At 36.5% G+C, this 13,204-nt stretch overlaps 1 protein-coding gene across 5 annotated transcripts in view; it reads right to left on the minus strand.

Annotated features, from left to right (window-relative positions):
• Slc4a10 (solute carrier family 4 member 10) overlaps nt 1–13,204 on the minus strand; it is a 101,874-nt gene that overhangs the window by 34,998 nt on the left and 53,672 nt on the right. For all 5 annotated transcript variants that reach the window (XM_051166176.1, XM_051166173.1, XM_051166175.1 and 2 more), the window contains 3 exons: nt 8,047–8,208; nt 6,494–6,607; nt 5,092–5,253 (listed from right to left, as the gene is read on the minus strand). In XM_051166176.1, the coding sequence (XP_051022133.1) occupies nt 5,092–5,253; nt 6,494–6,607; nt 8,047–8,208 (438 nt within the window). The remainder of the gene's footprint in view (nt 1–5,091; nt 5,254–6,493; nt 6,608–8,046; nt 8,209–13,204) is intronic.

Genomic DNA, 13,204 nt, shown 5'->3' on the forward strand with positions numbered 1-13,204 from the left:
TGAATATCAAGGACTTACTCTATTTGCATGAAGAGCTAGGACCACTGTGGTTCACAAGGCTGAGTAGCCTGGAATGAGCAAGGATAGGAAGTAGCTGAGATGATACCAACCGTAGAAAACCTTCGCCCGTGACTCGTGTTATTACGAAGGCTAGGCTACTATGCTGAATGGCGAAAATTGATGTTATGACTTACATTATTCCTATATACCAGTCTTTTAGTTCAATTTTCAACATGAATATAATGAAATATACAGTTATCTCAAATGATAATTCAGATTTATGCAATTGCTATTGCCTTTAGGATAATGGTCTTCTGTGAGGAAAAGCAAGTAGTGCTAGTATTATGCAAATGCTGGCTTCAAGCTGGACACACTGCACTTAAGACCCTGAGTTGTATGTAGCCCTGGAACCAAAGAAAGCTACCTAGGTGTAATAAGTAATGTCACTTTCAGATTAATGAAATATACAATTTTCAAATTTCCTGTAACTTTTCATATTCTCTGGTTTTAAAAACAAACTCATACAAAAATAGAAAGGCAATGGTGTTTAATTAAAGAACAAAAGCCAAGATGTATAGTCATAAGTGATTCCTTGGTCTTAGAGAGTAGCGGGTTAATATACCTTGTAGCATTATGGCATACTAACCTTACAGAGCTGTATGATTAGCTGTTTTAATAATAAAGGTATGGCGATACATGCTTTTTACTTTTTAAGCTACTAAATAATACAAAATTAAATTCAACTCATTAAATAAAGAGGCTATTAAACTTATAATTTGAATTCTTTATTTTTTACAGAAAATTTTGTTAAGTCACTCAAAATTTCTAATATCAAATGGGCTGGTTTAGTGATGTTTTGGAGCCAATACACATACACTCATGAAAGTGAATTACTCAATGATTTCCCAGTGCACAGGATAATTTGCCTTCCTTCTTTCCTATTTGTGCACTTTCATCGCCTTCTCTATCTAATTCATGTGCCCAAACTTTCAGTGTGTGCTGACTAAGAATGGTTGAGGAAGGCTGCCTTGTCCTGCTCCTGGCGTCAGAGAGCCCACTTCCCGCTCTTGCTGGTTTGGTATACTGTTGCTTGTGAATTGTCATATATTGATTCTATCATTTTTAATGTTTGATTATTCTGAGTCTAAGTTTTTCAAGGCTTTTCACCATGAAAATACAAATTTCTAAAAATCTTCCTCTGCATTGGTTATGATAAATGTGAAAATAAAAATAAATGAATAAAATTTTTCCTTTAGTTGATATCAATTGGTAGTATTGTGAGGACATTTGCTCCATAAACATTTCTCTCTCCCTTCTACACAGGGAAGTGGTTAGTAATCATATTATTAAGCAAGGTCAATACATCAATGGCCTGGCTCTTAAGATTTTATTGTATTATATATATATATATATATTTTGAGGTACTTTCACTATGTAGTCAGAGGGGCCTTAAACTCACGCTGAGCCTCCTGATTCTGGCTCCCAAGTAATGGAGTTTCAAGTGTTAGTTACAATACCTGGAATTCCTAGGAATTCACACAAAAAAATTAAAGTATATATGTTTAATAATTAAACACTTTTATTTATCAAAAACATAAGCAAATTGAATTAATTATTTTAAAAAGAGGTTTCATCGTAAACTGTTTTGTTCAAGAGCATGAGGAATGCTCATTCTTCCTAATGTGTGCTGCTACTGCCTTAATATCATTTATTACAAGCAATTGTACGGTCTTATAACTATGCTTGTTAAAAATATCCCTGAAATAGTTTACACAGATACTTTAATTATCCTAACATATTTATAAAACTGTATGCAGCACAATAGCTGTTACTTCAGCAATAATTTTGAGTTTAAAAGACCACAAAGGTAGCTGACAATTTCTTCAGTGTCAGAACAGAATTAGATTATGCATGTCCTGTTTTACAAGGTTTGATTTTTATTTTATTTTTTTTAATCAGCAGTTGATGGAAACAGATACAGAGACCCACAACCAAACAATAGACCAAACTTGAAGAGTTTTGTGGAAGTGTGGGAGGAGGGACTGAGGGATCTGAAGGAGTCAAGGATACCTCAAGAAGACCTACAGGGTAAACTAGCGTGGGCCCATGGGGCTCACACAGATTGAACCACCAACCAAAGAGCTTGCATGGGCCTGACCTAGACCCCTAACACATATGTATCAGATGTGCAGGTTGGTCAGCATATGGGTCCCCTAACAATGGGAGTAAGGGCTGTCTCTGAATCTGCTGCCTGCCTCTGAATCCCCTTCCCCTACCTAGCTGGGTTGCCTTGACAGGCCTCAGTGGGAGAGGATGCACTGTGAGAGTCCTGCTGTGACTTGAGGAGCCAGGTTGGGTTGATGCCCCTTGAGGGCTTCTCATTCTCTGAGGAGAGGGGGTAAAGCAGAGAAGGGAGGTGTGAAGGTGGGACTGGGAGGAAAAGAGGGACGGGGCTGGGATCACCGCTGTAAAGTGATTTAATTAATTAACTAATTAATTAAAAATGCAACTGGACCCATATTTGTCACCTTGCACAAAACTCAAATCCAAGTGGATTAAAGACCTCAACATAAAACCAGAGACACTAAGTCACTTAGAAGAAAAAGTGGGGAAGAGCCTAGAACATATTGGCACAGGAGACAACTTCCTGAACAGAACACCAACAGTCCAGGCCTTAATGTCAACCATTAATAAATGGGACCTCATGAGGCTGAGAAGCTTCTGTAAGGCAGGAGACACTGTCAAGAGAACAAAGTGACAGCCTACAGACTGGGAAAAGATCTTCACCAACCCTACATCTGACAAAGGTCTAATATCCAAAATATATAAAGAACTCAAGAAATTAAACACCACCAAACCAAATAACCCAATTGAGAAATGGGGCTTGGAACTAAACAGAATTCTCAACAGAGGAATATCAAATGGCTAAGAAATACTTAAAGAAATGCTCAACCTCCTTAGTCATCAGGGAAATGCAAATCAAAACAACTCTGAGATTCCATCTTAAACCCATCAGAATGGCTAAGATCAAAAAGTCAAGCGACACCACATGCTGGCGAGGATGTGGGGAGAGAGGTATACTCCTTCATTGCTGGTGGGAATGCAAACTAGTACAGCCACTTTGGAAATCTATCCGGTGCTATCTTAGAAAACTGGGAATAGGGCTTCCTCAAGACCCAGCTATTCCACTCCTTGGAATATACCCAGAAGACGCTCCAGTACACAACAAGAAAATTTGCTCAACCATGTTCATAGCAGCCTTATTCATAATAGCCAGAACATAGAAACAGCCTAAGTGTCCCTCAGTAGAAGAATGGATAAAGAAACTGTGGTACATATACACTATGGAATACTACTCAGGTATTAAAAACAAGGAATTCCTGAAATTTGTGGACAAATGGATTGAGCTAGAAATGATCATAATGAGTGAGTTAACCCAGAAGCAGAAAGACTCAAATGGTATATACTCACTTATAACTGGACACTAGCCCAAGGGGCATGCCCCACGAAAGCCTTCACTTACCAGGAAACTGGGACAGAGGAGAGGACATCTTATTGGGACTCTAGATGAAAGAAGCATGGGAGAATAGCAAAGTAGAAGGATCTAGAGGGTCCTAGAAACCTACAAGTAGAACATTATGATAGACAGATTTGGGCCCAGGGGTCCTGCTCTAAGGCACCAGCCAAGGACAATACAGGAGGTAAACTTTAAACCCCTACCCAGATCTAGCCAATGGACAGAACATTCTCCACAGTTGAGTGGAGAGTGAGGTATGACTTTCACACGTACTCTGGTGCCTCATATTGACCATGTCTCCTGGAGGGGGAGACCTGGTGGCACTCAGAGGAAGGATAGCAGGTTACCAAGAAGAAACTTGATACCCTATGAGCATATACAGGGGGAGGAAATCCCCCTCAGGCACAGTCATAGGGGATGGGAATAAGGGGAAAATGGGAGGGAGGGAAGAATGGGAGGATACAAGGAATGGAATAACCATTGAGATGTAACAAGAATAAATTAATTAAAAAATTTAATTAAATACAGTTACTTCATTCCCTCTTTCCTGCTTCCTTCTTTCAGACTTTGCCATGTTCCCACCTCTCTCACAAATTCATAGCCTCTTTTTCTTTATTTTTGTTACATACATAACACACATACATACATACACACACACACACACACACACACACACATACACACACATACACCACATTTGTTACTGGTTAATCAATCAGGGGCTCATCAGCAATCATTAATTCCCTCTAGTTCTTTGTCTAGTAAAAGGATCTGGTGAGTTGTGCCTCTTTGGTGTTGTTCTTGTTGAGGTTTCATAGGTATAGATTTTTTATTCACAGCAGACTTCCTGTTCCCCTGGATTTACTGTCTTTCTGTCACCTCTCCCTTTATTGATTCTGATTATTTTTAACCATGCAATATTTCATTGCTTTACTTAACATTTTATATATATACAAGGATAATATTTATATTACATACAAATTGAATGATGGTGAAAAATCTTTAATTACCCACAGTTGCAAAACAGCAGGTCAGAATACATTACATAAAATATATTTGTATTAAAAAGTTAATAAAAATCCACAATAATGTCAAAGATGTCACTTACAAACTATAATATTTATGAACAAGGTTTTCTTTTGCCTTAGGCATTACAAACAAATAATTAATTTTTAAATGATATAATTTAGTAGAACATACTGGAAGATATGGTTCTTATAATAATGAATATACTTAGTGTCAAATAGAGGAATAGAGGAACCCCAGACATTAGTCAAGTTGGTAAGTAAAACTGTATTTCACCATAATGAAGTATTTCATTAATGTTAAGCATGCTAAAGCTAGAACTGTTTCCCCCTAAAAGTAAGGTTTCAGACTGTGAGGGTTAGTCAAATGTTGCAACCAATTTTCATATCCCTGTAAGACAAAGTGCCCTAAGAAACAATAAAAGCTATGGACCTGAACACAGAATTTTATACTGAACAAATGAATACACAATACCAGGAAAACCTATGACCATCAATTCCTATCAGCAAGCAAGAATCATTTATATTATAATGGATGTTAAAACACACCTTTAGCTTATGCTCTTTTCTGTTGATGATGACAGCTGTAATCTGTTGGTCCATGAAAATTAGAATAGTACAAAGCAAAGCTGGGATAATAGCAGCTATAATTGTCCACCATGGGTTTGGACCTAAAGGTGTAACAAACCATCCACGGTCATCTCTGGTAGGCTGAGAAAAAATTTAAGCATTCATATCAGTAGCGAGATTGATGAATACCTAATCAAACTAAATCATACAGCTATTAGCAGGGAATTCTTAGCTGTGAAGTGATTGGCTGAGCATTCAATAAATGATGAGCTCATGGAGCATTTACATCACTAAGAACACCATTCTAAGTGTGTTATCTTTTAACCCATTTTCTCTTCACAACACTGCAAAGATGAAATGGAGGCATAGAATGCTACAGTAAATTGTCTATGGTACTAGGGCTAGTAATTAATTGAGGTCGTATTTGAACTCCAGCAGATTAATTAAAAAGTATTTTTAATCAATATCTGTATTAAATAAATAACATCAACACTTACCATTTACCATTGGCAAATTTGTCTATATTTAAAATTGCACATTGAATACTATGCTAGAAGCAAGATTGAACTTTCTTTTGGTTTAGAATAAAGCAGACATATAAACAGATTGTTTCAGTATAATTTAGAACTTATTTTAGGTGTGTGCACAGGCTACCGTGTGAAAAAAAAAAAAAAAGCCAAACAAACAGAAACTTAGTCACATCAGAACCTCAGCAAAAGGTTTAAAAGATGGCTGGTGCTGGAAATGAGTCCCAGAGGAGTTCATTATGACAGCAAATGATCCTACGATGAAGTCCCTAGCTCTCTTTGACAGATGAGAAAATAGACGGAGATGGGAAATTGCTGCTTTCAAGGGCATATCCTGCCTTTATAATATGCTTGGTTTGCTCATCCCAAACCTATTTTTATCTGTTTTTCAAATCCCATTCACTCTACAGTTTTGCCTTAGAATAATGCATGTTCCTTAGCTTCAGAATGCTTCCTTGGTTTTTAGGCATGTTGTATTGTATGGATATATCCCCCACCGTAATGGAAAAACATTTAAGCAGTCTTCAGATTTCATTTTCATGATTCTTTTTAATACTAAAGAACAATGTATATTTTCCTTTTTAAAATTTAGTTTTAATTTACGTATTCACTTTACATCCCAGGTGTAGCCTCTTCCCTCCTCTCCTCCTGGTCCCACCCTCTTTCCCGTTCCACTCCCCTTCTCCTCAGAAAAAAAAGAGACCCCCACCAAACCACCCCAACAATATATTTCTTAACCTATTAATGTGTATTTTTCATGCTTTCATGAAAATACCATGTACTGTAGTATATAGATACCATCTATTAGACAAAGATAGAAAAGCAGATATATGTTAAGTGATAAATAAATTCACCTTGAAAACACTTGGTACTTGTAGTTTTGGTGATGGGATCCCAATGGCATAGTCAATTAAAACCATGCACAGAATTGTAAGAAAAACTGCAAAATCACTCACTATGGATCGAACCTAAAAATAATAGAAAGGTCGTTACTTGAGTTAGGGAGCTATAAATAACTATGAATATTCAGGAGCAGTCTTGGATCATACTTTGTAAACACTATGACACAATATCATGATGTTATGTTATATGCTCGTTATAAAGTATTATCATTAGTTATGCTGGAATCTGAATACATATCTATGTCTCTTATCCACACTTTTCGGAATAAACACTTATTGAACTGAAATAATGGTGGTCATTTTCTTTTCAATATTTATTTAAGGTATCTATTACAAGCCCAGTGAAAATTTAGAATACACAAAAAAGTTGTCTGGCCTGCATCTGATGAAGTTTAGAATGCTCTTATAGAAGTTATACGTTAACATGTGGATCCAAAGGACCATTTAAATGAAGTTATCTGTTTTGCCAAGTAGGCCAGGGAAAGGCAAGGGCATGGGCACGCAGGATTCCGCTCTCCCCTCCAATCTCCGCCTCTCTGGATTGCAGGTGTGCACACCCAGCTTCCCCCCTTTAACATGGACTCCAGGGCTTTGGTTCAAGTTCTCGCACTTCTAGGGAAAGACCTTACAACTGCATCATCTCCCAAGCCCTACAAGGACATTGTGAGTAATTATCCTTAAAAAACTAGCAACAAGATTTGTTTTCTATTAGACGCGTTTGCAACATACAGACCAAGTATTTAGCATTAGGGTTCCAACATACAGACTAACTCAGGTGAGCTATGGAGCAAACGAATCTGCCATCTTAGCAAAGAAGAAATGGTGGAAGAAGCAGCTCTCTGTGGAAGAAACTCTTCATCACACAGTTGCCAGAGCAGATTTTTTTTTTTTTGAAATGTGTATCTCAACCCCAAAATGTTTGTTTCCTTGTTTTGTTTTGTGTTTTTTTCTCAGCCCCACCTCTTGTCATGGTGGAATTGGATATCATAGACAGAAGTTACTTTGCAGTATTAAGAATGGAACCCAGTTGATTCTCTGTTTACTTCCCAAGTATGCAGATACAAGCAGTCTGTCAGAAGAAAGGATTTGGTGTTTTTAAAGCAAGGAAAGGAAACAGTTCAAGTGCACAGTGCAAGGCTTCTCCACTTAGAGAGTGTAACAGTGGCTCTGCTAGATATCTGTTGGGCTGCCATAGGCCCACTGCCCACTGGGAAAGGAAGTGAAAATTAGTCCCTTCACCTTCCAAAAATAGGAAGGGAAGTGTTGACTGTTTCAGTTACAAGTAACACCTGCAGGGCTTGTGACATATCTGGTACCTGTGTCACAAAGTGCTTCCTCTTCAGCCCCATTCTTCAGCCTATGGCTAACTTGCCAATTCCCTCATGACAAACCTTCCTGTGGTCCCCTTCATCCCATTAGTAACTCTCCTTTGTCCTCAAGCACATAGGATTTCAGAGCAACTGTTTTCATTTATACTAGGTTCAGGAATATTAGAGCCCAAGTACCTTGGTTGGGAAATATCGGCTGGTCTTGAACTGCTTCAGGGTGGCTGACATGGTGACTGTGGAGAAGAACAGGATCACAGACCAAAAGAGGACATCTGGCACATAAGGGTGGCCATGGCCACAGGCTCGCCCGACATACTCCCCATGCAGTGATCTGCACTCCTGCAAGGGAGGGGAAACAGAGCTGGTAAAGAAGGTTCCATCCTTTTCTTCCAGCTGACATGCCAAGCCTGCCTGCCAATGGCTCCCACAGGGCACTAAGCAGCTATGACCCTTGCTTTCAATGTTCTACTTGGACATGTATTAAGCCTAACATCTATTAAGTTCAAGGTAACAAATGTATTTAAAATGTGGTAAGTTTGGTAATATATAGTTTATGCTAACATCAGATACATGACAAAGCACTTAAGTGTATCATTTTAATTATTTTTCACATGCACACCATAGATAGATGTTTTGACTGATAAGTGATGATGGAGAAAGCAGAGGCATGGAGAGATTAAGCAATGCATTTCTGCTTCATCAATGCTATGTCGTAGAGCTGGGCACATGCATCACTACTATGGTAGGAGTTATAGAATATTAAAGAACAATAATTATTTTGAAAAACTAGTTCAAAAATGCAAGGAAATATAAGAAAGGCAACATGAAAACTATGATATATAATTAAAGAAAAAGAATTTTGAATCAGATATGGTAAGTACTAAATTCAAAGAGCAAATGGTGAAAATTTTACCACACAAGCAAGGTAAAGCCCATGTTTATTCTGCTTTCCCTATGGTCTTTTTTTGTCTCCTTTCTCTTTTTTCCTTCCCTTTTCTTTCTTTTTTTAAAAAATATTTTTTATTTTTTATATGTTTTCTTTTTTCTTAAATATTTTTTTCTTTTCTTTTTTTCCATTTTATTATTTTATTCATATTACATCTAGATTGTTAGCCCTTCCCCTGTTTCCTCCCATTCTTCCCTCCCTCCCACTTCCCCCCTTCTCCCCTCCCCTATGTCTGTGATTGAGGGAGACCTCCTCCCCCTATATATGCTCTTAGAATATCAAGTCTCTTCTTGGTAACTTGCTATCCTTCCTCTGAGTGCCGCCAGGCCTCCCCATCCAGGGGACGTGGTCAGAAAAGGGGCACCAGAGTTCGTGTGAGAGTCAGATCTCACTCTCCACTCAACAGTGGAGAATATCATGATCGTCGGGTAGGGGTTCGAAGTTTACTGCCTATATTCTCCTTGGCTGGTGCCTTAGTTTGAGGAGGACCCCAGGACCCAGATCTGCCTGTCATAAAGTTCTTCTTGTAGGTTTCAAGGACCCTGTGGATCCTACTATTTCCCCATTCTTCCATGCTACTCTCGCCTAAAGTCTCAATAGGATGTCCTCTCCTCTGACCCGCTTTCTTGGTAAGTAAAGTTTTTCATGGTACGTATCCCTTGGACTAGTGTTTTGATATAAGTGAGTATATACTGTTTGTCTCTTTTTGCTTCTGGGCGAACTCACTCATTATGATAATTTCTAGATCCTTTCCTTTTCTTTATTTTTTCCTTCTCTTTTTCTTTAAGGAAAAGAAAAAGAAAAAGGAAGAAAAAATATTTTTAATTACTGCTTTAGCCATTAGGTGGCAGCAAAGTCAAAAAGAACTTCAAGACAAAAATCATTTTATATAAGCATTAAATATTGTGAAAGGAAAAATATTTCTAAGTCATCTTGGAAAAGTTTTGTATTCTAAAAATTATATTACTCTATTCAAAATAAAGAGAAAATAACAGGTTAAAGAACACACGGAGTTCTTTAGGCTTCTAGGATTTTTGACCCTGAACAAAACTGGATTAATGCAATAGCAAGAAGAAACCTTAGATACATTGTTGACATGGAATCCAGTCTCAGGCACCTGAGTTCACCATAGCTTAAAACAACTCCCTTGAAATATTTTACAATAAATAAATGGTTTCATTGTCATCTGAAAACAAGCAACCAACCAGTAAACCCTCCTTGACATAAGTACCCAATCGAAAGTTCTTGAGAAATCCTATCAGGAAAAGTTACAGCCACCTGGCTGACCCCATGCTGTCCTATCTCACTGACTCAGAACACAGGAACTTGGCACTGAAAAACTACAGAATAATCCTCTAGGCTTTATTCATAGCTTTAATTTTCCTTCTCTAAAACTGACAAATAAAATATAAAATAAAAAGAACAACAACCCCTCCCCAATACAACCAAAAACAGGATCCTTGAAGAATTTTTCAGTCTTTTCTTGTCAGCATGTTCAGAAATGCTTAGAACACTCAAGGGTGACATGTACCAGGGTGTCTAAGCAGAGGTGGGGAGAGTCCCAGACATTACACACTGATTTGTGAGCACCTGCAGTCCTCTGTGCAGATGCAAAAGGCTTCTAAACATTCCTTGGATACAGATGGTTCAAATTCTCTACCCATAAGAAGGAAGATACTAGAAAAAGATCAGTCCACTGCTGTGGCTATAACAAACCATCAGTGCCAAAGCCTAGTTATATTTCAACTAAAAACAAATGTAAGCTACTATTTTTCTTGTTTTCTAGGGGATGAGGTCAGATTTTCAAAAGCAAATTTTGTGATCTACAGAATTCAACATTTATTTTCAGTTTTATGCTTTCTGTGTGTGCAACACACACACACATACACACACACACACACACACACACACACACACACACACACACACACCAGAAAGAGAGAGGAGGAGGGATAGAAACAGAGAGACAGAGAGACAGAGAGAGAAACAAGTCCTGAAATTTAGAAGTGCAAAGAAAATCCAAAACCTCTCTCTCCCTTCAGTCCCACAGTTTTAACATGTAACAAGCACTCATAAGACACTTAGTGACAAACAGATTCTAATCACTCTTTGAACATATTTATTTCAATAATTCTGTAAAGTGGCAGAAATTAGAATTGAAATAAGAATGAAAATAGGAATTTAAAGTTATGAGTATCCTTCCCCTTGTATATGTATAAGCTAAAAAACATGAAACAATTTTCAAGCAATTGATAATCACCTTTTCTTTCTTTTTTAAAAAAGATTTTGATATTATAATATTATCACATAATTTCCCCTTCCCTTTTCCTTCTTCCAAACATTTCTATATGTTCTTCCTTGCTCTCTTAAAATTCATGGCTTCTTTTACATTAATTGCTATTATATGCATATATGAAATATTTTAGCTATACCTAAGTATCTTTAGGATGGTTGACATTGAGGTGTTGCTGACTATACTTACGCATGTACTTAGTGAGAGAAATCTGTATGTACTAGCTTGACATAAGAGTTGAATGAAATAGTGAACATGTGAGGTGAAAGTAGTTCAGCATAATCATTTGATATTTATTAAACATTTAACCCTTTGAATTTGATTCTTTCTTTGTCCTTTCTGACTTTTCAAGGCATAAATTAGCAATCGTAAGATAGGTTATAACGAAATAAAATAATTTCTGGTCAAGAATATAAGTTTTCTATTGAAAATTCTATTAACTATTGAAAAATAATATGAAAAATTTCTATAGCAGTAACCCATAGTAAAGAACTTTTAAAATTAAGTTACCAAATGTTAAATTTGCTTTGTGTCTAAACAAATCTTCATAATTCTCTAGTTAAGCTCAAAACTTCTATTGTCAAAAATTGGGAGGGTAGGGAAGTGGGGAAGGGCTGGGAGGAAGTTGGGAGCAGGAAACATTATCAAAATATATTGATTAAAATTCTTTTTTCCAATTTATTTTATTTTATTTTTTACCTTTACATATACATTTATAATATTACACATATATACAATAAACTACATACAGCAAAAGGACGATGAAACAATTAGGAATTATATAAAGGTTACATTAATAGTATTTTGAATATTTTGTCTATTTGTATTTGTCAACCTTGGGGAAAACATCTTTCCTACATTGGTGAGACTACTAGTCTGAATGTAAATCAATATCATTCATATTAAATAAAATCATATTAAATAAAAAGAAAAATTATGGCTAACTACATCAATGTGTTAAAAGTCTGTCTTTTATGAAGCCATTATTCATAATTGGTTAATACATAGAATAAATTTTACTATTTAGCATTAAAGGACTCAGAGAATATATCATGAATTATTTTATTGAATAATTCAGACTGTATTATTTTGAATTTGTACTGAAGAGAAAACAGGGATAAGAGACACAAAAAAGAAGCTCTTTAGATATAATACAATTTATAAACAGGGAATCTAGAAAGAACAGTCACTACAAAACACATCCACCATGACCCTATTCTAAGTTCTTATTAAACTGCATTGATAATTATGGTTTGCACCATCAATTCCTTGAAATGACAAGTGATGCTGATGTTTTCAAGATGCCTGGATTTAAAAAATTAAAATTAGTAACGTACAATATTCAACATTTAATTTCTGTTTTATGCTCAGTGTATGTCAAATACATACACATGCACACACACATACACACACACACACACACACAGAGAGCAAGAGAAAGAGAGAGAGAGAAAGAGAGAGAGAAAGAGAGAGACAGAGAGAGAGATAGAGAGAGAGGGAGGGAGGGTGGGAGGGAGAGGAGAGGAGAGACAGAGAGACAGAGACAGCAGGAAAAAAAGATCATAAAATGTAGGCCAGGATTTCACTGTAAACCAAGAGTAAGTAATTTGATTTTAATTGTGAAGGAATATATATAACAGAAACAGGTAAAAGGTCACATCCTTCTTAAATAAACACATTTAGAGGCTTATAAAAATTTATAACAAAAATATTTCTATTTTCCATTGGCCGTCTGATTAAAATAGTGCATGTTGATAAAATGAGGTAAAATTTGTTTGGCTTTGTGCTGATGTCTATAAAGAAATTTGAGCCCTTATAGGTAGGTAAGGTGAGATAGTAATGTTTATAATTGGAAGAAATAGGAAAAAAGTGGGCTACTCAGTGGTTTTTATACTTACTATAAAGCAGAACACTTGTGTTTTATCCACATTTCATGTTTTCACTAAACAGAAATTAGTGACGCTTGTGCACATAGATTCTATGAGATGCACACATGTGAAGTAAGAAGTTCAGTCAGAAGAGTAAGAAGAACAGAGAAATGATCGTATGAGAAAAACAATACAAAGGGCCTAAGGAAATAAAACAACGGCTCAAAA

The sequence above is a fragment of the Acomys russatus genome, chromosome 24, assembly GCF_903995435.1.
Source record: "Acomys russatus chromosome 24, mAcoRus1.1, whole genome shotgun sequence".
In the NCBI taxonomy this organism is placed as follows: Eukaryota; Metazoa; Chordata; class Mammalia; order Rodentia; family Muridae; genus Acomys; species Acomys russatus.